At 37.4% G+C, this 26,947-nt stretch overlaps 1 protein-coding gene across 4 annotated transcripts in view; it reads left to right on the top strand.

The window, feature by feature from the left end:
* Positions 1-26,658, top strand: part of Zmym2 (zinc finger MYM-type containing 2) — a 71,761-nt gene extending 45,103 nt beyond the window's left edge. For 3 of the 4 annotated variants that reach the window (XM_021181757.2, XM_029468740.1, XM_021181756.2), the window contains 12 exons: positions 656-690; positions 4,070-4,199; positions 5,334-5,449; positions 6,128-6,299; positions 8,623-8,748; positions 10,053-10,147; positions 11,579-11,747; positions 12,241-12,392; positions 18,171-18,285; positions 18,849-19,100; positions 20,200-20,320; positions 21,778-26,658. In XM_021181757.2, the coding sequence (XP_021037416.1) occupies positions 656-690; positions 4,070-4,199; positions 5,334-5,449; positions 6,128-6,299; positions 8,623-8,748; positions 10,053-10,147; positions 11,579-11,747; positions 12,241-12,392; positions 18,171-18,285; positions 18,849-19,100; positions 20,200-20,320; positions 21,778-21,970 (1,676 nt within the window). In that variant the 3' untranslated portion in view covers positions 21,971-26,658. Of the gene's footprint in view, positions 1-655; positions 691-4,069; positions 4,200-5,333; positions 5,450-6,127; positions 6,300-8,622; positions 8,749-10,052; positions 10,148-11,576; positions 11,748-12,240; positions 12,393-18,170; positions 18,286-18,848; positions 19,101-20,199; positions 20,321-21,777 lie in introns of those variants that run through there. The other variant, XM_029468741.1, reaches the window with a different exon arrangement.
* Positions 26,659-26,947: the final 289 nt, after the last annotated feature.

A 26,947-nucleotide genomic window follows, 5' to 3' on the forward strand; every position in this document is an offset into this window, starting at 1 on the left:
TTTGAAGGTAGTTAGTAAGACTGGGCCTGGCTCACTGGCAGAGGAAGGATGATAGTTTATAGCCCTAGTAAGCTTCTCCCGAAAGAGATCAGTTTTCTCATAGTGTATGTACAGATGGAAATAATAATTGAAATAAATTCCATACTTTCCCTAGGCTGAAGTTCCCTGTATGATAATGTTTTATAGATACATTGCTTATTTTATTCCCATTTAAAATTATGTTTGATGAAAAAAAGAATTGGGTATCATTGAGCTAAATTACAGAGAAATTAGAATTAAAAAGAACTGTTTTAAAAAATAATCTATCCTGTGACAGCTAACTTCAAATTCAAATAAAAAGTTTCCTGAACAGATGGGGTGCTAGTTGTGGCCTAGAAGGAACAACAGAACTTTTTAGAAGTTGTGGTCTTGTATTTTATTTAAGCAGCAATTTTTAGAGTATTGAATTTTCCCTAAAGCATGCTGTATTCAGAGAGAGCAGAGGGAAAAATGAGTTGATCATTCACTTACCTCCATAGTTCTTATACTGTTTGTAAATTTGGGATTGTTTCTTAAAATAGTTTTTCAAAATTGGTAAAACTCCCTGATAAACAGGGATTCATAAAAATGTCAAGAAAGTGTATTTGTCTTACTTTTAAATGTTTATGTTTTTTAGATCAGGGCTGTCAGACGTCCCGAACCAAAATGACAGTGAGTATTTTTCAGTTTAGTGCTGTGATATGGTTTATAGTATAAGTGAAAGTAATTAGGCTGAGTTAATATGATCACTATGAAAGTTTTTTTTTTTTTAATACTGTGTTGAAACAGTAGAAACATTCAGCTTACTTCCTAGTAGCAGAGACTGTCAGGCATAATGTGAATCATTATAGCCTCTACCCAGATGGTATGTGAGTTGACATAGGAATAGCTTTGACAGGATTGCTCCTCTGTCCCTTTCTGTATTTAGAGGGCATGGATGGGCCAGTGGTAAACAGTTAGGTTTTCAAGGAAAGCAACAAAGGACAAAGTACACAAGCTACACACTAGAGACCAACCTGACATGGAACTCGCTTGGAGGGAAGCAAGGGAAGTGAAGTTGAAAGTAGTGTGATATGAAGATCTCTTAGTGGATGGCTGGATCTATGAATCTTTTAAACCTGAAAAATATATAATATAGTCTCTGATCCTATTTTTTTTTTTTTTAGCCTTTTCCTTTCTTTTGATACAATGCAGCAAATCCTTAATTACCTGTAATGATTACTAGGGGGCATAAGTAGTGGTTGGCCATACCATGAAGAACAGTGAGGCACTGTCTGCCTTTAGTATGCCACCTCTTTTGGAGTTTCTAGCACCCTTGTTCAAAAGGTCTGTGCTAAAGGAATTGTTCATTGGCATTAGAAAAAGCCTGTGGACCAGCTTATACTATGGTTAAACAAATCAATAAAGATCTGTATCTCCAACAAAGCTCATCTAGCAGGTTTTCAGAACTCTGAGATACCTATGCTGCAACTCAGAAATTGTGATTCACAAAATTATTTAGGTGGTTCTAATATAAAAGTAGAGGTGACAGTAACCTACAGACATACATTCTTTATATCCTTGGGTTAGGATGCCATCATGGCTATTAAGACTTGTATCTTTTTTTTCCACATTGTAATCTTTTAGCCCTGTATCCATAGTCAAGAGAAGCTTAGCTGTTTTTTTTAAATAAGCTGAAATGTATTCTATTATATATATATATATATATATATATATATATATACACACACACACACACACACACACACACACACACACACACACACACTATTAATAATAGAATTTCATTTGAGGTATGATTTAAGTGATAATAGCATGCACAATATAAAACTATGGATTAGAGTAATAAAAAAGGCACAGCCACAATTACCATAAACTATAAAGTAGTATTTAGTATTATCAGAATTCCCAAGCTTTTAAGCTGACAGTTTTTCAAAATTGTACTAATTTATTTTTAGATCAGAAACTTATGACCTGTTTAGAAAAAGTGTAATGAATAGCATGGTTTTGTAGCTTTCTGCTTATAGGATGATAATCAGAATTAGAACATTAAACCTCAGCTAGTGCTGGCTGTTTGCACATTTGATATGTTGAGAAAGTTGGACGTAAGTTATATATATATATACACTGGAAGAATCTGGCAAGTGTTTTACAAGAGAATGTGAAGAACAGCTTTCTAGAGCTGACAGGAGTGTCTGGTGCTCTCAAGGGCATTGGTAAACTTACTAATAGTTCTCAAGTATCTAGCTTTAAATTACTCAGTTTCTGCAGCCTTGCCATTGTATCAATGCTCAGAACAACTTTACAAGCTCATATTGACAGTGCTCAGAATCTGTGAACTGTCTATATGTCATTCTGTGGGAGAAGCATAGGGGTCTAAAATCGTCTGGAGTTCTACAGCTGCATCATGCTAGAAGGGAGAGAACCTGGCTTTCAGAGTTGAAGAATTGATCTGTTCATTAGGCTAGAATTCTTAGGTTCTAGTCATTTGTGGAAACAAAATCAGAGTGTACTTCACTTTTCTCCTACTCAGTGTAATCAATTTGAAGATTAAGGCTTGATGTGGCCAAGACTTGTAGTCTCAGATACTCAGGAGTTGGAGGCAGGAGGATCAAAACATCAAGACCTAAGTGGTTTACAGAGTTAACTTCAAACCTTAAGGCTAACCTAGGAAACTGAGACCCAACTCAAAAAATTTGTTGCATTACATAAGGTTACATGATACAGCCTAGAAGAAGTGCATTTGCCTAAGGTGTGACAGGATATAAATATTTTTTTTAAACGATTTGCATTCTACAAACTTTGAAGGCATGAGGAAGCTGCAAATCTTAGTGTTAGCAAAGAAACTCCCACAGTGGACAACTGCCCAATATTATTACATTAATTCAGCCTGGGGCAACACCAAACAAATTACTATTAGCTAATTGATGGAGAAATGTTTGTCAGAATAAGGAGTTTTGAGGGCTCTGAATTCTGGTAACTGGAAATAGAAATGTTAAAACATAATTTAGGGGCTGGAGAGACAGCTCAGCAATTAAAAGTCCTTGGAGAGGACCTGGGTTTGGTTTCCAGCACACATGGTAGCTAGCTCACAACCATCCATTACTCCAGTTTCAGGGATCTGATGTCCACTTCTGACCTCTTCAGGCACCAGGCACACACATGGTACATACATGCACACAGGCAAATACTCATATACATAAAATAAAGATACATAAAAAAATTTTAAGTCCACATAGTTTATGTTGTGCAGTAAATGGGTAGGAGCGGCTTTGATGAGTACAGACAGAATGGATGTCTTGAAAAAACTGTCAATGTTAAGGAGAAATATGACTCTATGCTTCAAACACGGCATCAGAGCTAAGTACCACATGTGTATATACTTTGTATCATAGTGCCTAAAGGATTGGAGGCAAATCAACCAACCATAGGAGACTAAAAGAGTTGGCTTGGGAGGAAAAAGCAGGTGCTGCCAAGTCACAAACTCTAGTTCGACTAACCTCTCCCTTGGTTTTATGAATTTCATCAAAGTTGAAAGATAAAATTAACCACTATACCTCTATATCATAAACCTCAACTCAAGCTCTACCAGAGCAAAACTTAGTGTATTTATAATTAAACTTATAAGTCTTTGTTCTGTGTATTTTCAGGATTTTAATTTATAGTGACATTACTCTGTAGAGTGAATTCTTGCTGCTAACCAGTGTGTTTAGATCCACATTGATCCTCCAGATTATGACTGGTAATTAGGAGTAATAATATTTGGTTATACTTTCCCACTTTTTGTGGAAGTCCATTTGAGCGTTGGAAGCAGACAGTGAGCTGGGCATGATGGCACATTTCAGCACTCTGGAGGCAAAGGCATGTCAATCTCCATGAGTTTGAGGACAGTTTGGTCTGCGTTCCGAGTTCCAGGCCAGTCAGAACTATATAGTAAGACTCTGCCTCAAGAAAGAAAAGAAGAAAGAGGAATAGAGGAAAGAAAACATGATCAGTACCAGGAAGATGTTAAAATTACAAAAATAAAATGTTTCTCTTTGCTTCTCTGAAGGGCTCAGCACCACCCCCTTCTCCTACACCAAACAAAGAGATGAAGAATAAAGCAATTCTTTGCAAACCTTTAACAATGACAAAAGCAACTTACTGTAAGCCTCACATGCAGACCAAATCTTGTCAGACAGGTAAGTTGAGAACGGTTGGATTGTACCTCTTCCTGCTTAGACCATCTCATGTAAAGCGTATGCTTTCCTAGAGCGAAGGGATACAGGGTAGGGTTGCTAGGGTGTTGTATCTTTTTCTTTTGACTTCTTTTCATCTATGTGATTCTCGTTTTATATTGTCTTGAGAATAAAGAATATTGATTAAATTGTGATCTGTTAGTCAATGATTAAAAGTCTAGAGTCTAACTTGTTAAAAAAATCACACAATCCTATAAAACTTTTCCTGGACTGATAGCTACATTTGCATGTTTCCTGTTGAGAAAATGGTTTTTTTGTGGTCTATAACAATGATAGTTTGTTCAGAAAGATATTAAATAATTTATTTAGATACTTGTTTCACATTGCAGCATTAACTGTTTCTGTTCTTTATTTTATTTTGATTTTTTTTCTTTTGGGATTCTGTCTTGCTGTATAGCTCAGATTTTTCTTGAATTTAATCCTTTTGCATGCTGGGATTACAGGATGGACTATTGTGCAGCTCAATGTTTGCTGCATTTTAATAGTTTAAATAAATAGACTGAGGAGAATTGTTAGGACAGTATGCTGGATATAGAGGTATATTTTTAAAGGATATATTTTAATTTTTTAAAGAAGTTGTTATGTAGTGTTTGTTCTAAGTTAGAATAGGTGTTGCAGAAATCTTTTTATCAAATCTTGTAGAAACTAGAAATTTCTTTTAAATGAGTACAAAGTTATTTTCTTTTGTTGTTAAGTTTCCAGTTATTATTGTTAATATTAATACAGTTAATATTGTTTGTTGAAATCAGTTAGCTAAAGACACAAAAAGCCATGTGTAAAAGAAAAAGTCATGCTTTGTGGTTATATGCTTTTAGTTGCTCTCCTAGGAAGACAGAAGCAGAGGCATCTATTAATATAAGTCCAGCTTGGTCACAAAACAAGTTTAACCCACCCCCCACCCCACTCCCCCTTTAAAAAAACCAAACCTATTATGGTGGCTCATACCTGTAATTTCACGATGTAGGAGACTGAGGCAGGAGGATTGCCACAAGGTTAAGGCCAGCCTTTTTGACATGTTTAATGATTTTTTAAAAAATAAAACCACATGTTGTTCTTTCCCTATGTCTTGTTTTTCAGATGAGAATTGGAAGACGGAGTATGTCCCAGTGCCTATTCCTGTCCCTGTGTATGTCCCTGTGCCTATGCACATGTACAGCCAGAATATTCCTGTTCCTACCACAGTTCCTGTTCCTGTGCGTGAGATTGACCCTTTTAGTCTAAGCTTTTGCAGGCAGTTTGGGAAACTTGTCTGTAGTTACTAGCTTGGTAATACTGGCAAAGCTGTACTAATTATAGTTGCTGTGACAAAGTGGATTCAATGCGAGGAGGAATTTCATTTTGGTTCATGGTTAAGAACTTCCAAAGAGGTTCTACCTTCTAATGGTTCCACAGCCTTCCAAAACGGCACCAGCGGCTGGGGACCAAGTGTTCAAATGCACAGCCTATGAGCTGTTGTTGACACCCTTTATACCCTTTATATAGAAGCCATCTGTCCTTTTCTTCCATGGTTAGATTTTTATCAGCTTCCTGCTAAGTTGATGCTTTTTATTTTTTTATTTTTTTTTTGGGCATTGCAGAGTGTTAAGTTGACCGGATGGGTATATCTACTGTGGCAATACTATCTTTTCTTTTCTTTTCTTTTCTTTTCTTTTCTTTTCTTTTCTTTTCTTTTCTTTTCTTTTCTTTTCTTTCTTTCTTTTTAAGTATTTGTATTCTGGAATTTTCTTGTCATGGTAGACTTCTTAGTTTTGATATTTAGTCTTGCTAAAGACTTTCTTTGATAATGTATTTATATAGTAGTAGGTCATGCATTTAATTTGGGAAAATAGCTTGTATTGTTTAGTATACCTAACAGTAAATGCTTTGGTTAGGTGCCTGTTCCTGTGTTTCTGCCTGCTCCATTGGACAGCAGTGAGAAGATTCCTGCCACAGTTGAGGACCTCAAAAGCAAAGTTTCTTCAGATCCTCTTGATTCAGAATTGCTTACAATGACAGATATGATGACTGAAGAGGAGGGGAAAACAGAGGCATCCAACATCAATAGTGAGCTATACTATTCAGTTTGTCGCTAAGAGGTTTGGGGGGATGGGTCCTATGTATTGTCATTATTATGGTACGTAAAGGCATATCCTGTAGCAATACTTAATAAAGCGGTAGGAGAAAGGATTATAGCAGAAATATTTTTTATCAATAAATACACACTTTGGCTCAGGGTTAAGAGTACTAGATCTTGCAGAAGACCTAGGTTTGGCTCCCAACACCCACAAGTTTATATCTTCCTTTAATTCCAGTTCCAGAGGCTCCAGTGTCCTCTTCTGGCATTCACAGGCATGAGACATGCAAGTGGTGCACAAATACACATACATGTACAACTCTTGTACACATAAAACAACAAAAACATTTTTATAAAGAGAAATATAAACTCCACTTTGAGTCATGTATGCTCTAATGCTAAGCTTGATCTCTAGTGGAATAATTTGTTTTATTTTGAGATGGAGATTTTGTATGTGTCCTGGGCAATAAACTCTTGGCCTCAAGAGGTCTTCTAGCCTCTTCCCCTGAAGTAGGTACGGTTGCCACCTACCACACTTACTTGTGGTTTCAAAAAATCAAACAAAAGGGGTTTTTTTTTTTTGTTTGTTTTGTTTTGTTTTTTAAAGATTTATGTATGTGTTTGAGAGTTGCACATGTGTATGTCTGGTACTTGTGGAGCTTAGAAGATAGTGTTATGTCCATTGGAAGTGGAGTTACAGATGATTGTGAGCCACCCTGTAAGGCCTGGAAACTGAACTTAGGTCCTTTGCAAGAGCAGCTATTGCTCCTAATTCACTCACCCCCCCTCCCTTTTTTTTTAAAAAATAGTAATAGGATTTGAATTCAGTTTAGTTATTTTTAGTAGTAGATTTCTAAGATATTGTTTTGTGATAGATACTCCCAGTAATTATTTTTTACACTAATCAAATAATTTGCTTTATCTAAACCAGGATTTATCCTATTTTCTCTTAGGACACTGTTGCTACATAGTGGCATGATTTAATATGAGTGTTTTTTTTAGACGACAAACAAATGTCCCTTTGAACATTTATTCCTACCTGTAGCCTTCTGGTAATACTTAGAATCCATTTTTAGTCCTGAAATGCCTGATTCCCTTTATACAAGAAGACAATTGTAGTAGTTGTTTTACAGTGTTCTCAGAGGTTGTAGTGGATTGTGATGAGTGCTATGGGTTTGTTTGTTGTTTTTTTTTTTTTAGATAGGATTTCTTTGTGTAGCCTTAGCTATCCTGGAACTAGTGTTGTAGTAGACTAGGGTGGCCTTGAACTCACAGGGATCCACTTGTTTCTACTTCCCAAGTGCTGGGATTAGAGGCGTGTGCTACCACCACCCAGCTTGGTGTTTGCTTTTAATTTAAAATAGAATATAGACACCCACTTGGTCTCTGTGCTCAGGTTTTGGAGGGTGAGTTCTAGGTGTGTCTAATATATTACAAAATAATACCCCATGGGAAAAAGAATGAGAAACCATGTCAGAAATCCTTCATAGAAAAGCTATCTTGTGAACACCTTTATTTCCTAATTGTATACATTTGTCTTATTTTTCTGTCTGGAGACCTATTGTCACTGCAGTATATATTGGATAGAATGCATGTAACTGTACAGCAAAAAAGTTCAGCACTTCATCCAAACAACATGGTAGTTATTAACAGGCATAGACTGAGTCTGTGGAAACTTGGTCAGAATTCAAAAATACTGTTTGAAAATCAGTTATTTACCTTCGTAAGTTTTATTTTTTTTGGATAAAGAATTGTTTTTATGAATATTGACTTGGAGAAATGACTCCCTCAGTGAAGTGCCTGCCATGCAAGCGTGGAAACCTGAATGTGGATCCTCAGAACCTATTTAAAAGATCAGGCACAGTGGCTTTTGCCCATAACCTTGGTGTGGATGACAGGATAGAGTAAGGAGGGAAAGTGCACCCAGTAAACAAAGAAAAACACAGGACATCAGCCTTTGGTGTCACCTGCATTTCTGTCTACATGGAAGTACTTATGACAAACTGGCAAGTAATGTGTGTGTCTCTCATTCTCTCTCACACACACGCACGCGCGCGCGCACACACACACACACACACACATACACATGCGCATGCACAGATACTCTAACATAGGAGTTGTTTTGTTGTTACATTAACTTTTGAAAGGGGATAGCCAGAATATATAGGATTAAGAGTTTCCAATTATAGTTATGAATTTTATAGTAGGTTACATATTAATCTTGATATGTACTTTTTCCTTTGAGAAATTAAATACAGATACTGTTGAGTTTTTTAAAATTTGATTTCTAATGATATTACTGCTTGGTTACAGGTGTAATTATTGAGACAGACATAATTGGCTCAGATCTTACAAAGAACTCTGACCCAGATATACAATCCAACATGCCCGATGTACCCTATGAACCAGATTTGGATATTGAAATAGATTTCCCCAGAGGTACTTAAATGCTACTTTATCACTATTAAATCAAGTTAAATATTTGTATTTAAGGTAATTTATAAGCAGTGTTTATATCATCACTTCTTGTTCTCATCCTTGTGTCTTTTTTTCATGTGTCCTTTGCAGTAGAGGATGCTGGGGGTCTGCTTTTCCACTTAGCTACATTCTTCTTCCTTTGTTTTTTATTTAAAAAAAGAAAAAAGAAACGAAAAAAGAAAACTGAATTAATTTCAGGAATTTTAGAAACTAGAGAAGAATACAATACTTGTATTTTTTCAATTCAGAGGTATTGATAGTATTAGGGTAGAGGTAGGGATCATAATAGGGTTTTGCTATAGTCCAGGCTGGTCCCCAGCTCAAAGCACTCCTTTCAGCCTCTGCTGCTGGGATTATAGGTGTGTGTCAACTGTGTAGCTTGGAAGCATTTTTCTTAATGTTCTTGAAAGTTAAATTCACATTTAAAGGGAAAAGTAGATTTACTTCTTTAAAAGACATATGCCCTGGGGGAGAGATGGCTCAGCAGTTAAGAGTCCTGACTACTTTTCCAGAGGTCCCGGTGGCTTACAACCATCTGTAGTAGGATCTCATGTCCTCTTCTGGTGTGTCTGAAGACAGTGACAGTATACTCACATAAATAAAATAAATAAATCTTAAAAAAAAAAAAGACATATGCTCAACTGCTTCTTGCTCTTTAGTGCAGATTAAGTGAAGTGTTCCGTCTGGGTGTCTTGGCTCCTACAGTCCCAGCACTTGACGACAGAGGCTGAATTAGAGTTAAGGGCAGCTACTATCAAGCTGTGAGGTCAATCCGGTTTAATAAGGGCCTGTCTCAAAAAAGAAAAGATAGTACATACCTGTAGTCCTACTACTAAGCTAGGAGGATTGTAAGATGTAGACTCTGTAACATGAGTCCCAGGCCACAAGCAGACAGGTAAAAATGTGTTTCTTTTCTCATTTCCCCCTAATTTATGAGTTCCCATTGAATGAAATGTCAAGCATTCCATGAAAAAGGCTTAATAGATTAAACTAGATTGGCACTTTAGATCTTCTAACTAAGTTTTGTTGTTTCCTTTTTCTGGTATCATACAGTTGTATGGTATTTCTGTATTTATACCTGTTACACATTGTTTTTAGTAGTATGAATAGGGGTTTTTCAAAACCCAACACCATGTTAAGTATGCGTCTCCTTGTGCCTATCCTAGCTGAAACTTATCTTCGTGTCTGAATGATCGATCCTTAATGTTTATGTAGCATAAGCTTGTACTGTTACATTTGAAATAAAATATTTTCTAATTTGTCAGCTGCGGAGGAGCTTGATATGGAAAATGAGTTTTTATTACCACCTGTTTTTGGAGAAGAATACGAGGAGCAGCCCAGACCTCGATCTAAAAAAAAGGTACAGAATTTGTTAATGATTTTATGTCTTTTATTCATTTAATATCTCTGTAACAGCATGTCAGAGAAAGATACTTTGGTGATTTCTTGTGCCTGACAATATGGGAAGATAGATGTTAAAATTTATCTTAATACAAGGTCAAAATAGAAAATAGTTGACTTAAAAAGGAAATTCAAGTCTCATAATAACAGAGAGCATGGTGGCACATATCTGTAAGCACTTCATTTGTCTCAGAGGAAAGGAGAAGGGGGAAGGAATTGATGGTTTCAGTGGATTAAGTTTTTTATCAGTTTTGATGAAGTTAATGAAGAGAGGTATAGTTTATTCTTAAGCATGCTAACACAGAGCGAAAGATATTTTGGGAACTAGGGATATAGCTCAGTTGGTAGAATGTTTGTTTGATTCCCAGCACTTTATAAACTGGGTGTGATGCCTCTTAATTCTAGCAAGAGAGGCTAGAGGATCAGTGGTTTATGGCCAGCCTGAAATAAACGTTTTACACACACACACAAACACACACACACACACACACACACACACACACACACACACACCAAAATAACGCAGCAAAAGAAGAAAGAAAAACCAGGTATGCACTAGATAGTTTGATCATTCAGAATCTAAGTTGGTTTAGTATTCTATCAATAACTTTCTGTTTCTGATTTCCAATATAAGACAAGAGCAAAAGACAAAGAAAATGGCTTTCACAAATTTGTCTCAGGAAAGAAAACTGAAAATAAAGGAGTGTCAACTGTATGATGAAGGTGATAAATGTTAGAGCATAGTGAGTTGGAGACTACCTGGCCTAAATAATGAGACCCTTTTCCAAAACAGACAAACGACCTTACCAGCAAACGTTAAAAGAAGGCACTGAGGTTTTGACTGCATGGCAGTGTGATTGCCTAGCATGTGAATGGTGCTGACTTGATCCTCAGCACTAAAAAGAAAACAAAGAGGAAACTTCCTTTTTCCTTTCTGTTGTTGTTTTGTTATTTTAAGACAAGGTTTCTCTGTCGTCCTGGCTGTTCTAGAACTTGTTCTGTATACCATGCTGTCTGTTAAACTCAGGGATATACCTACCTCTGCCTTCTGGGGTAGGATTAAAGTTGTGTGCTACCATGGCTGGCTAAGAGTAAATTTCTTACATGTTTAAGATGTTAGAAAGTTCTTCAGTCCCAAAGTGACATTTAGAATCCTATTTTTATTTTATACTTTTTACTCTGATTTTATTATATAAGTGATTTGTATACAAACATTCATGGATTTGGATTTCAAGAAGCAGTATAGATAACTATCATTAGCTCTCAGAGTACCAGCCAATTCTAACACAAATACAATTCTTTTTGAGTTGCCTTTGTTTAAAGATGACTTGCATAGATGTCATGAAATATAGTCTCAGAGAAAGAATTTACAGTGTTATTTTATTACCAGGGAACCAAGAGAAAGGCTGTCTCAGGATACCAGTCTCATGATGATAGTTCTGACAATTCAGAATGCAGCTTTCCTTTCAAGTATACATACGGTGTAAATGCGTGGAAACATTGGGTCAAAACTAGGCAACTTGATGAAGATCTTCTGGTATTAGATGAGCTAAAATCCTGTAAGTGTTTTGGTTTTATTATCCTAAGTTCTGTTTAAAAATCTGTTTCTGTACTCAATTACCTTTTAATGTGCATGAGTGTTTTGACTACATGCCTGGTATCTACCAAGGTCAGAAGAGGATGTTAGATTTCCAAGAACTGAAGTTACAGAAAGTTGTAAGCTGCCATGTGGGTGCTGAGAATCAACCTGGGTCCTATGGAAGAGTAGCCCTTGACTTAACGTCTGAGTCATCACTCCAACCTCATGATTCAGTTTTAATTTATATATATATGTGTGCATGTCTACCAATGTATTCTCTTTTTGTGTGTGTGTGTGTGTGTGCGTGTGCGTGTGTGTGCGTGTGCGTGTGAGTGAGAGAGAGAGAGAGAGCGCGCGTGAGCGCCAGTGGAAGCCAAAAGAGAACACCATAGTTAAAGGCAGAATTAAAGGCAGTTATGAGCTGTGCAACATAAGTGTAGATTACTGATTATTTTTATTTCTTTTTTTTTAAGCTAAATCAGTAAAGTTAAAAGAAGATCTACTCTCTCATACCACAGCTGAGCTTAACTATGGGTTAGCCCATTTTGTCAATGAGATCAGACGACCAAATGGAGAGAATTATGCACCTGACAGCATCTATTATCTATGCCTTGGTATACAGGAGGTAAGCTTTTGTATATGATGTTACTAAGAAAAGTTGTAGTAACGGTTTGTTTGCTGGGACTTTTAGAAAGCTTTTTATTTAGCTTACATGTGTGTTTGTATGTGTACAAATGTGTGTTTTGGTGCCCAAAGAGGCCAGAAGAGTGTCAAATACCTTGGAGGTAGTGTTTCTAGGTGTTTGTGAGCTGTCTGATGTGAGTGCTAACATCTGAATCCTTATCCTCATGGTTAATCAGTGAGTGCTCTTAGCCGAGCCATCTCCCCAGTCTGTTTTCTGGGATTTCTGTTTGGCTAACCAGGAGAACTAGAATATAATCTCTAAGGGATTTTTCTAAGATATTTTATGCTTTTCTGTATCAGTTGCTTACACCTTCAAGTTCTTTAGAACAAACAACAGTTGACTTAAGTCGAGTGCTCCCCTCCCCACTTTTAACAGGATTTCACTGTTGTAGCGCTGGCTGACTTGAGACTCACAGAAACCCAACTGTCTCTGCCTCTCACATGCTGAAATTAGCATGTGCACCACCACACTCAGGTTCATGCATGTTTTGTGAGGAGTCTAATAGCATCGTGTATTTGGGCATGGCATCCCTTTTTAGTAGTTGCAAGTAAATGCTACATAGACTAGCTACAGAGTTTTCTTTAGAGTGACTGATGTTTTTCTATACGTATAAGTGTATCACTTAACCCACACTAGCAATGCTAAGTAACTGTACATGCTCCTTGTTTTATCTGTCTAGTTAAGGAGACATTATTTTTGACCATGCAGATGTAAAGATCAAGTACTTTTCTGTATGAAGCAGAGCACTAGACGTCAGTGGGAAAAGGAGAGGAAATTTTAGACTTGTTATTTTTACCCAGCGATATATTTTTGTTGTATTTTAGAGTTCTATATAAAGTTTTATTTAAAAGGACTTCCTGCTAAACACATCCTAAAAATGAGCTTCTAGGTTTTTGGTTACGTGATTGGTTAGTGTCAAGAGTTTGTCTGCTGTTGTTTTAATGATACTTTCATTCTTTAAGAATCTCATGCCAGGCAGTGGTGGCGCACGCCTTTAATCCTAGCACTTGGGAGGCCGAGGCAGGCGGATTTCTGAGTTCGAAGCCAGCCTGGTCTACAGAGTGAGTTCCAGGACAGCCAGTGTAGTTTGATAGATTCTCCCTCCATTTACTCCTCTAGGATGCATCCCCAGCTCCCTACTCTGTTTAAAGAGGCACTGGCCTTTTGAGACCGGCTGTCTAAATTCAAGACTCACTCACCTCCTAATGTACCACCATCCCCAGCTTTTGCTGATTTTAAGTTAGAGTAAGACCTCCAAAGACATACACCAAAATGGCGGTCTCTTTGTCCTTCTTGTAGCTTATCCATCCACTTTTTCATCCCTTTTTCAAATACCTTAAGCTATGTAAGCTGTTATTGCTTATGCATAGATACATTTCTTTTTTGTATATTCACCTTATGATAGTCATCTTATATATTCTATACCTACTAGTTTTAGTAGGTTTTTCCCTCCTAATCTTTCTGCTTGTATAATCATGTCTGTCTGTTCCTTTCTTTTTCTTTTTTCGGCATTGTTTTAAATAACATGTTCTTTTCCCCAATACACTGTAGAATGGAAGTGGTGAGAGAAGAAACCTTTGGTTCATTTATGGTCTTGGAAAGGAAGTCTTTAGTCTTTTACTGCTGAGTGTGATGTTACCACCCCTTTTGTTAATTAAACTTCCTGTCATCAGATTGAGGAACTTTTCTTAGTTGACTAAAACCTTTTTGAAACTTTTTTCTTTATTTATTTCTATTATAATTAGTTGTTGAATTTTGTCAGCTGCTTTTTTGTATCTTTCACATGATCTTAAAATCCTATTGTTTTTTTCCTTTATTATAGCAATTCAGATATTAAACCAACATTATGTTTCTAGCATACACTCTACTTACTCTTTTTAAAAAATATACATTGCCAGATTAGATTGGCTGATGTAACAGTTTTTGTAAGCATTCATGATAGGTAGTATCCACAATTGTTTCTTCTCTTTATTTGGCTTTGGAGTAGCAGCGTTCATAAAGTGAATTGAGGGGTGTTTTTCTTCCTTTCTGAAAAAAATTGATGAGGATTGTTAGCTATTCCTTCTATAATTTGTAGTGAGGTTCACTGATAAAACTATATGGACCTGGATTGATTAATTATGGATGGGAAGAATGGCTTTAAGTTACTAATTCTTTTAGCTTATTTAGAGACCTTTGCTTTTGATTCGGAATCACTTTGGCAATTTTGTCTTTGAAGACATTTATGCAAGGTGGGCATGATGGTGTACACTTTTAACCCAATGCTGAGGCAGCCAAGTGGAAGGATTGTAAGTTTAAGGCCAGCTTGGGCCACATAGTAAGGTCCTGTCTCAAAAAGAAGAAATTAGTTGTTAAATTATTGAGTTTACTACTGTAAGGTAATCATTTTCTAATTTTCCTTTAATTTTGGAAGAGTATGTTCTTTTATTTCCAATATTGTTAATTTATGCCTTGTAGTTTCTTGAACAGTATAGTTAGGAATCAGACTTTTCCACAAAAGACAAAATGCTAAATACTTTAGGTTTCCAGTGCAAGAAGAAAAATCTAGGATATTATACAATTTCTTTTTTTCCCATTTATTTATTTGTTTGTTTGTTCATCCTGATTGCAGTTGCCTCCCTCTCGCCCCAGTCCCACCCTTACAGATCCCTTCCTCCATTACCCCCACCCCTTCTCCTTAGACAACGGGAAGCCCCTCCTAGGGTACCTCCCCACCCTGGGATATCCAGTCACTGTAGGACTAGGCACATCTTCGCCCATTGCGGCCCAGCCAGGCAGTCCAGTTAGGGGGAGGGGATCCAGTGGCAGACAACAGAATCAGAGACAACACCCACTCCATTTGTTAGGGGACCCACATGAAGACCAAGCTGCTCATCTGCTACAAATGTGTAGGTGGCCTAGATCCAGACCCGGCATGCTCTTTGGTTGGTGGTTCAGTCTTTGTGAGCTCCTATGGGCCCAGGTTAGTTGACTTTGTAGGTCTTCTTGTGGTTTCCTTGACCCCTCCTGTTCACTCAATTCTACCTCTCAACTCTTCCATAAGATTCAAAGCTCCACCTCATGTTTGACTGTGGGTCTCTATCTGTTTCCATATGTTGCTAAGTGAAGGCACTTAGGAGACAGTTATGATAGGCTCCTGTCTGCAAGCGTAGCAGAGTATCATTAATAGTGTCAGGGGTTGAATGTTTTACATGGGGTAGGTCTCAAGTTGGGCCAGTCATTGCATTCCTTCAATCTCCATCTTTATCCCTGTGCATTTTGTAGGTAGGACAGATTTTGGGTTAATGGTTTTGTGGGTGGGTTTAATGTCCTTCTCCCTCCGCTGGAAGTTCTGTCTGGCTATAGGAGGTGGCCACTCAGTCTCCATATCCCCCATTATACAATTTCTTAAATAAATACCTGCTTAAATATGCCAGTTGGAAAGCTCTGTTCTTTTTGTTGAGGAAGGACTTTACTATGTAGTCCAGGTTGGTCTGAAACTCTTGTAAAGACCTCAAATTTAGAGGAATCCTTCTGTCCCTGCCTGATGGAAGTTACAGGCACACAGCCATTGCTGGCTTTCTGTGGGTGCTGGGAATTTGAACTCAGGTCCTTAGGATGGATGGTAGGGTGGTTCTTGTCCACTGAGCTGTCACTCCAGCTCAGTAACTTGACATTATCTCAGAATTTCTTCTAGGATTTTATCCTTGAGTATTCTATAGGTAAGAATGTAGTAAAGATACTGTTTTAAAGCTGCAAACAATGTTTATTAAATTTAAGAAGCAGTAAAACAATGGCCCGTGTAGTTAATTTAAATTCTATACAAATGAGAAGTTTTCAGTAATTATAAAATACATTCAACTTAGAGGCTTTGTGAGCCTCTAAGACTACATTTATAGAATATAAGTAAATTTATAATATTTATGCTGTGAACTTGAATTTTACTAATCCTTCATTTTAATTTTTTTCTGTTCACTGGACATTTGCTTGAACTTTGGAAATTAACATACTCCTGTTGATAAATTACATTTGCTGACTGCTATTAATTGTTTTTCTGTGTACCCATGCTAAATGTTAACTGTTTTTGGTTTGTTCTGATAAGGAGAGATGAGTTGAATAGTAGCTTATCTAAGATACACAATTTGTATGTGTACGTCTAGATCAGATGTAGTAGCTTAATACTTGGGAGGCTGAGGCAGGTAGGCCCATGAATGTGAGGTCAGCCTTGACTACATAATGAGTTTATAGCTTTGCCTGGGCTACATAGCCCTGTCTCAAAGTAATCAAGTAGAATCTGAGCAGTTTGACTTTAAAAATCTCTATAAACTAGGAATATGTACATGCCAGCCTATGTGAGCCAGGAGGGTTGTGAGTTTGAGACAGTGGAGTATGGGCAGTGAAGGAGAATAGCAAGGAGGCCACAATAATAAGCTTCACTCAAGTATTTGAAATATTTATACTAAGGAGTATTGGTAGTACAGTTTTGGAACAAATTAATTTTACCCAAGTATCTCAGGGAAGGGTGTGACAACAGGCTGAGGAGATGACTCAGTTGGTAAATTGCTTGCAGGACAAGCATTAGGACCAGAATGTGGATCTCTAGCACCTTATAAAAAGCCAGGTGTGGTACTGACTGCTTGTAATCCAAGGGCTGGGAAGGTGGAGACAGGAGGCCTCTGACTTCCTGAACCAAGTGAGCTCCATGTTTAGTAAGGGACCCCGTCTCACAAAAACAAAGAGAACCGCCCTCCCTCCCTCTCTCACTTAGACACACACACACACACACACACACACACACACACACACACACACACACACACAAATGAGTAATAATATGAAAGACTTAAATTTTTTGAAACACAGGTAGAAAATTTCCTAGTTCGAAGGAATGAGAGTCGAATGACATCCTTAGAGGACAGAGTCAGGGCAAGGTTTCCCAGGAGCCATGTTTATTCAACATGGCTAGAATATGAGGTGTGAAATCATACCAGAAAGGGTCTGGATTTGTTTATAAATTGTTTAATTTTCAGGTATAAGGATTGTTTCTGTTTTGGTTTCTGCTGTACTAGAAATAAAAGCCTTGAGTATACTAGGTATGTACTCTCCCTTGTGCTGCATCCCTGTTTAGGTTCTCAGCATTTTCAAAAGCACACCGTGTATATGCTTACACACAGGTTTTTTGGCAGAGGAAGGGAAGAACATAGGCAGACAGCTCTTTATTATTTTCCTTTAATCATTAATCTTTAAAGTATATATCTTTTCTCCGTGTATGATCTAAACATATCATTCTATATATTACTTGACAGACTGATAAAGAGAGAGAGTGTGTGTGTTATGTGTGTGTTTGATGAAGGTCTGTGTGAACCACACTGCACAGATGGTAGTCAGGACAGTCTTGTAGAGTGGGTTCGGAAAACACTACCTTGGGTTGTCAGGCTCTTGCACGACAAGTGCTTTACCTGCAGAGCCATCTCACTGGTTCCAAACTGATGTTTCTTACCCAGTTTTTACATTGAGGACTCTGTTATACTTTCCAGCTTTGCATGTTTTAAGTAACAGGTTAATTGGGAATTTATGATTTTTTAACTCGTACACACACACCCAAGTGCAGTCATCTCTTACGCTGTATTAGAATTCTTGCTTTTCCTAAACATAAAGCTTTTTTTTCTTAAGAAATGCAAAGTGTGATACATTCACTGTTTATAATTAGCTGGTTTTCCTTCAATAATTTTTTTGTAGTACTTATGTGGTAGTAATCGAAAGGACAACATATTTATTGATCCAGGATACCAGATGTTTGAGCAAGAACTGAATAAAATACTCCGAAGTTGGCAACCAAGCATACTTCCAGATGGTAATGCTATTTTAAATATGTGTTGATAGTTGATAATGGAATTGTTATTTTTACAGAAAGTATGTTAAGTATATTTAGGAAGTAATTTAAGTTACTATGGAAGAGCTTGTGAACGTGAGCTCATATGCAGATAAATAGTAACTGATGTTTGTGAAGAACTTAGTAAAACCTGTGGCCTACTTTCTTTGTAGTACAAAGCTAGATTGTCTTAAGACCTACAATGTAGATTCTTATGTGAATAAAATAATATTTGTTTATGGGAGTCATGTTTTTTTTTAAAGACTTGTACAGATTTAAAATTATTTTCTGATCATAATGTCCTTTTCTTACTGAGGGACAGAAATAAGCATAAGCATCCTGTACCTTATTCTGGGGGTGGCGATTTCATACTCTGTTTCTCAACTTATGTGTTGTTAAAAGAGCTAATATGTAATTACGGGCTCATTCACAGTGATCTTATGTGAGTAGTAGATTGACTTAGGGCTGTTTTAAACTCACTTTATTTCTAGATAGTCGAAACTGTGGTATTTACAATTCTTTTAAAGTAGTTTTTTCTATTTAAGGGTCAATATTCTCTCGAGTTGAAGAAGACTATCTCTGGAGGATAAAACAACTAGGATCCCACTCTCCAGTAGCACTTTTGAATACCCTATTCTACTTTAACACTAAATATTTTGGCCTGAAAACAGTGGAACAACACTTAAGACTTTCCTTTGGCACTGTGTTTAGGCACTGGAAAAAAAATCCTTTAACAATGGAAAATAAAGCATGTCTCCGCTATCAGGTGTCTTCCTTATGTGGAACGGACAGTGAAGGTAGTGTAACTTTTTATAAAAACAAGACTTATCTCTATTTTATATACATGAATGTATTTTTCCAGCATGAATATATGTGTGCATCATACATTTCAGTGTTTGCTGGTGTCATAAGAGGGTGTCAGATCCCTTGGAACTGGGGTATGAATGATTGTGAGTCACCATGTAGATGCAGGGAACTCAACCTAGGACGTCTGCAAGAGCAGTAAGTGCTCTTAAACTCTGAGCCATCACTGGCTCTGATAGTATAGCATTTTTATTTGGAGATTGTCTGTGGTGGGAATATTCAAACTTGCCTTACTGAAGTCCACCTTTGCCACTCATTAAGAGACTAAAGACAATTACTTTAATAAAACACAACAGTGTATTTCCGGGTTTTGTTGTTGTTGTTTTAGTTTGTTTGTTTCTTTTTGAGATGAGGTCTTACTATGTTGTGCTGGCTAGTCTGGAACCGCCCTGTAGACCCGGATCACCTCAAACTCCTAGAGATCCATTTGCTGCCTTCAAATGTTTTATTGTTGTAGTTTGTTTTGAGATAAGATATCTAGTCCAAACTGGCCTTAAGCCGTAGAGCAAAGCACGACCTTGAATCTGTGATCCTCCCTATTCTGAGCCGACAGGCATGAACCACTCACTAGACCCGTTTTTAAGCTGAGCCTCTAGGATCCTTTTCTTGGAAAAATTGTACATTACGAAAAGCTGCCACACAGAAAATCCTGAAGGGCACCTAATCCTATGTTGCTAAAACAGGTACTAAGGGTAAATGCCTTCCCTCAGAATTAGTTTTAGGGGGTTGTGGGATAACTCATTGGGTAAAACCATTTGCTGTGCAAGTCTGACCACCTGAATTGGAGTTCTTGGAGCCCAGATAAAATACCAGGTGCAGTAGAGTGGGGAGAGGAGAGACAGAATCACCAGGAAGCTCCTAGGCCAGCTATCCTGGAGTATCCAGTGCAGTAGTAGAGACAGAAAGAGAGACATGCCTTGGAGAGGTGGCACTTACACACCCATATTCACACACATGTCATACAGACACACAAACTCACAGGAGAGGAAAACGATTGGTGTAGGAGCCTTACTTTTGTTGTTGTTGTTAAAGATAAAATTGCTACTGGAAAACGAAAACATGAAGATGATGAGCCAGTATTTGAACAAGTTGAAAACACAGCCAACCCTTCTAGATGTCCTGTGAAAATGTTTGAATGCTACTTGTCTAAAAGGTGAATGAACATTAATGATATTTGACTAAAATTATATAGTACTGGGGAGTTTAACTTGGGGTCGCCTGCCTACTAGATATAAGTGCTCTACTACCAGCTACATCCTTTGCCTGGTACTTTTAAAAGATGTTTGTATAAGTTGGTTGATTTTAACACTATTAAGAAATGAAAGTATTTAATTAATTTTCAAAATTTTTTTCTCCTTGCTTTCATGGAGTCTTTTGTTCCAAAGTTATATTTAGCTCTAACTTTAGAGTCCCTTTATGAAATACCTAGCACATGTACTTTAGGATTCGAGTCCATATTAACAAGTCACTCTGTACTAAAAAATATCACTCGTGCTGTCCGGTCCCCCTTACATTAGAAAAGCAAGCAGGTCTGTTGATTGCCAAGCAGAGATACAAACTTTTGTAGAGAAGTAACTATGTTATGCTTTTGGGGTGTTTAGTCTCTGCTCTATCTATTTAGTTGTCCTACTAAACTAGAAAGAGGCCCATACTCTAAATAAGTAGTTCATGGCACATGACTTACACAGACAGTTTGCTGGTCATTGTCTGCCAGCTTCTAGTGCAAAGATACGTATGTAGATACGTAAGTAAGTAGGTAGAAGGAGTCGAGGTGAAAATAAAATACTTAGATGTGAATGGAAACAGTCTTTGAAGACATTTTCAGGGTTATGACTGTCATCTTCCCCTGTCTAAAAGCAGCACACACTGGGAACTGCTAAAGAGCTGAGGGCCCAAGGGCTGTCTCATTTTAAGTGTTGTGAGTGTTGTTTTAAATAAGCACTCTCACTTTCAGAAAGAGAAAGTATGTTGTGTAGTACAACTTTCCAAATCATAGTGAGATTTTCAGGGTGGTTCTCATGAATTAGTAAAAACATGAATGTCACCTCTAGCATGACCATGTATCTAACTGTGGCATAAGGGTAGCTTTCTTCAGCTCTATTCTGGACCAACAGTTTAGTTTTGTGGATTTCCAGTGCCGGTAACAATTTGCAGGTATGTGTGAATTCCTTTTTTGGAATTTGATGTTTTTTTTTTTTTTTTTCTATTGTATAGTGCAGTAAGACTTTTTTTGTGTTAAGTATTTTCATCATTTTAGGTCACATTTTTCACATTTCCTTTTTCCTGAATGGACATACACACTTAATGTGATTGAGATTGTAATTGTCACCATTACAATAATGACTAAAATGATAGTATACATATTAATGGAGTCTTGGATTTATGAAATAAGAATTTCAATTATATTTGGGAACTAATCCTTTGTCATAAAAACCTAAGAGACCAGCTTACTGATATATTGTTATTGCAGTTAATGAAGCAGAGGCTCTGAGTACATCTATTGTTTAGGGCTGAGTTATTCTTAAAAGAAGTAAATTTGCTGGGAATTTTGTTATGTTTTGTGAAATTGACCTTTTTTCTTTTTCTTTTTTTTTTCTTTTTCCTCCAAAGTCCACAGAACCTTAATCAGAGAATGGATGTTTTTTATTTACAACCAGAATGTTCTAGTTCTACAGATAGCCCTGTCTGGTACACATCTACTTCCCTGGACCGGAACACCTTGGAAAATATGCTTGTACGGGTTCTTCTAGTAAAAGATATTTATGATAAAGACAATTATGAACTGGATGAAGACACAGACTAAAAAGGACCATTTCAGAAGCAATGGGATAACACAGCATTAGATAGTCATGCTGCTAGATCTTTACAGGAAAACATTTCAAGTTTACTCCTTCTGTTCTGAGTTTTGTAGCAATGTACCCACACTGGGTATTACCATGTAAATAATCTGTGTGTGAAAGTTGCCATTATTCTATGTAGTGGTTTTAGGATACTTAACAAATACATCAAATTCTTTTTTATTATTATTTATTTGATTAGGTATGTTTGTAACTTTTTACATTACAAATAAGAAGAGAATGTGCCATGTATAAGTTTTTCTTGTTGCACTGCTCTGCTGTTGCAAAGCTCCCTGCAGAGGGCGTGCTCTACTGCGTTCCTGACCAGATGGTTGTGTATGGGTAGCACTACTCAAGTTTAGAACTTGCGGTGTCTTTCAGAATTTTTAAAATAAACTGTAAACTAATAGGCTGGGTTTTTTTGTTTTTTTGTTTTTTTTTTTTTTGGTTTNTTTGTTTGGGCTTTTTGTTTGTTTGTTTTATGTTTTAGTTACTGAAGCCTTACCAGGTTATGTAGAGAGATACCATCTTCTGTACCAAAAATAGACAAGAGAATGCTGTTGATACTGGTGTTCTGTAATGTGAACTTATGCTGGTGAAAACAACTTTATGTTCCCCTTATTAAAACTTAGTGTCCTTTTCTCACTTGTGACTTACTGCATCACCCCATCAATTTAAGGAAAAAAGTATGTATATATGTGTAAGTAGAGAGAGAGTGAGAGTGACTATAACTTGAAAACAAGATTAAGACATTTTTCTTTGTAAAATGTCCGGTGACAGTGTAAGACTCTTGTTTTTCTTTCCCACGGCAGCCATCAGCATCTGAGACCCTCACCTGTCCAGGTGCATTACAGCCTGCATAGCACTCTTGAGTGTCACTGCTCTCACTGGAGGTCTTGTGCTGCTTCCAGAAGTGACATGCATATGTGGGGCAGAATTATTTTTAGAAATGCCACTCTTGAAATATTCATTTTAGAAAGTCAGGCTACTTGAAGGGAGACAGTGTCACATTGTTCTATGGCTATTACCAATGGAGAATGCTGACTAGTCTAGGAGACTGAAGAAACAGAAGCTGGTGGATGGTGCCAGTGCCAGTGTCAGAGGAAATCGGGCTTGCTACGAGGTTGTTTGGCTTTGAAATTTAATTACTTCTTATAGAAGATTACATTTAAAATACTTTTGTGCTTCTGCATAGCAGTTTATCTGTTCATAACTTTTAGATTAAGGAAATCTACTTCAAATTATACATTCTAAAGACTGACTAAAGTGGTATCCGAAAATTATCAGTTATTTCGCTGACCTTGTATATAGCATGTGTGATGTTTCCTTCTTATTTCTGAATCCTGAAACCACCATGGTGATACTAGTTTTCAAAATAGTTTTGAGGGAAATTGGCCTGTTTTCCATAGTGACTAGACAGTATATAGCCCTTATCAGTTTCTCTCTCCTTTAGCGTAAATTTTAGCAAGTAAAGAAATTTTCTCAATCATGATTTTGAAAGTTTCACAGGTATAGTGACTGCTCGTTTAAGCAATAACTATCTGAAATGTTTTTGGCATGAAAATTTATAGTGTTCTAAATTTTTATAAGTTTGAATAACTTCAGTCCCTTGGTTTTCTGTTTGAATCATCAGACTGACAGTAGCCACTCCTTACTTTACTCAGACAGACCTGCCCCTTGCCTGTTAAGTGAAGCTGGAAACACTTAACAACAGAATGCAGATGTTTCTTGGCTTTTCAGCACGCCTTCTGAAGCACTTTTACTAGAAATGCATATTGTGATTAAAGACTGGTTAATCCTAACCATCTTCTATTCTTCAGAGTGGTGCTATAGCCCATCAAAAAAAGCAATAAATTTACCCACAAATGTCACATGTATATTTTACCAATACCATAAATTTCTGCCGTGGTACTACTAAGCACCGTGTCTAGCTATTTAGTTTTTATTGTTTGTACATTTTAGCTTTTCTAAGCAGAAATGCCTACAGAAGTTTGATCGTACATGATAGAAGATCTAGAGCCTGCCTTTGTCTCATGCAATCCAATGATTGATCTACTTGATTCTCAGGGGGAAAGAAAAACAAACTATTTTATGAGAATTGTTCTGGGAAATTTATTTCACCTGGAACACGTTTCCTTGATTCTTGGCTGTCTTTAGTGTGTGGCCATAACAAACTGCTGAGAGAAAGGACATTGAAATGATAGTTTATTTTTATTTCTTGGTGACTTCTGATTATAGACAGCATCCTGTAAATATAACTTTATTGTCTTGAGATGTCTATTGAAGATACTATATTTTTCTGTTCTGAACGATTTTGCCACTTAAAATCGTTCAATGAAAAAGATGACTAGCTATTCTGAGGCAGGTGGATTTCCCATGCAAACTGAATCCTTAACGCATTTCAAAAGGCTTTTACTGTATTAGGTAACAAGAGATATTAAAGGATTTTTCTAGGCAAGACGCTCAGTCTTTTTTTTTTCCCCATAAAAGTACTTTTTACTCAAATTGTAACTCATGTTTTTCTTTCATGAAATGGAGTGGTTATTGGAGTGTTCATACTGAAATAGGAGAAGGGTGCATATTGTCCTATGCTTTCTAATTTACTTTTTCTGGCTTCCCTTTGTCTTGGCCAGTTGTGATTTGCAAACTGGGGTAACTCATTATATGGAGCAAAGAGGACAGTACCGGTGGAGAGGACAGAAAATAGCAAGTTTGAGTTTGCAGTTCTCTACCATAGGTAGCACTTAGTCTGTGATCCTAAATGTCTTAAATATCCTAAATACAGTTGCAAATTACTAAACATTAATATTTTATCTGGTCAGCTATTTTCAAGGGGTATCATTACACGGCTCTGCTTTTGTTCTCAGCTACCATTAATTGTAAGTTTCTTTAGTTTCTCTCAAAAAAGGAAAAGTCAGGACTTTCGTGTCTGGGTGAAAGCATTTTAAAGAATAAATTTCACTAACTTAATTGCAGAATTATCAATTTTACCCCTGACAAGCCATTATGTATGTTTGGACTGAAGTTTGCTCAAGTTTACTAATCCTTTTCTGCTGTGTCCTTGGGGTCACACCAGTTTCAGAGTATCACCAGTTAACAGGTCAATGTCTTGTGAAGGGGCTGGGAGTGGAGACAGCTACTCTGAATCTTCATTTGGAAGATGGAAGATCATAAACCCCTGTGCTTACCGCATGCTGAAATGAATCGGATAGGAAAATGTCCTATAATAAAAGGCAGGGGACATCCTCATTGCTGAATCACAAGCTGATGAATTTAGACCAAAATACAAGTTTAAGATTTAACTTGTAGACAGTAGCGACTAACTGAACATTCCTAGTTTGAAAATCTGAGATCTGCGATGGTCTTAAAAATCCGAAACTGTTGAAGGGCCATCATGACAACACACTCACACTTTGTGTTACAGACTCCAGATTGATCATGTGTTGCCAAACATCTCAGCTTGTGTGGGACTGGAGAGCCACAGGCCATGGCATCACAGCTGAACTCCAAACTGACCAGGTTCTCTCTCTCTTGCAGCACAGTGGCAATAAGAATGGCAGGGCTTGAGGTTTCTAAAGCCCAGTACTGCTTGCGTTTCTGATTCTTGAGTAGCAAATTGAGCTTGGTTACAATGCACCTCACAGATTGACAGTCAATCCTTGTGATTCACTTAGTATGTTTTCTTGGAGATGGGGAAGGTCTAAAACAGCTCTAGTACAGAAACCATATCAGTTTTTAAAGTCCGACTCAAAACTGCACAGTAATATTAACACACAGCTGTTTACTACACACTTCCTTTTTTCTCTTGATTTATCAAGACAGGGTTTCTTCGTGTGACCCTGGCTGTCTTGGAACTTGCACTATAGACCAGGCTGCTGGCCTGCCTCTGCCTCCTGAGTGGTAGGATCAAAGCTGTGCGCCACTAGGCCCAGCATTTTACACGGTTTTTTGTATGTGTGTGTACTATAGAATTGCTGCTCTCCAGGGTACGTAGAAAAGAAGTGTGTCAAAGTACTTCCAAACAAGATACACCTACATAATGGATGCACTCTCCATCTTACGATAGAAGTGCTCCGAAAGGCTGCTGCTGCGCTCTACATTTGTTTAAGAGACCATCACTGCCTGTGAATGTGGTGTAGATTGTCCTGTGACTGCAGGTGCTCCAGTAGAAATGGTCAGATTAGTTCTGGACAGTGATGGTATCAGCCCTGGTCTATAGCTTTCAGCCCAACCCAGTGTATGAGTATGAAGTAGCTCCCAACCACAGACCTGTAATATTTACCATGCGTTAGCCATGTCTATAAGGACTTGGCTACAGTGAATCAAAAGCAATCCAGTTTCTAAGTTCTGTACAGTAAGTGGAACACACAATGTGCAACATGTTGCAGGTTATTCTACACTGGTAGAGGGATTTCCACAGCAATTGCTTTTGGAATAAACTCAGCTCACTAAGTCATAGTGGGTTCTTAGCTCTATATAATATAAAACATTCAGACACTGATCACATATTAATATTTGTTTTTGTTGTTGCTCGTTTGAGGTAGTGTCTCATCTATCAGAACTACTTCAAACAAGGTTTGCCTCTCTCAAATGCACAATTTTGTAGTTTTAAGTTGCTGTCAGAAGATGGCAGTAAAGCACAGCATGGTATCGATTTGTGTTTGTGGTATTTGTACTATATTTAAAGTCCTTGGGAATCTTGTAATATAGACTCTTTAAGGGTGAACTATATGCTGTAGATTGATGTTAATGGGGTTGGGGCAGCACCTTGTTATTAGGGACCCTGGTATAGCTGTCTCGTATGAGGCTATGCCAGTGCCTGGCAAATACAGAAGTGGATGCTCACAGTCATCTATAAGATGGAACACAGGGCCCCCAATGGAGACGCTAGAGAGCGCACCCAAGGAGCTGAAGGGGTCTGCAACCCTATAGGTGGAACAACA

Source organism: Mus caroli, chromosome 14 (genome assembly GCF_900094665.2).
Source record: "Mus caroli chromosome 14, CAROLI_EIJ_v1.1, whole genome shotgun sequence".
Lineage (NCBI taxonomy): Eukaryota > Metazoa > Chordata > Mammalia > Rodentia > Muridae > Mus > Mus caroli.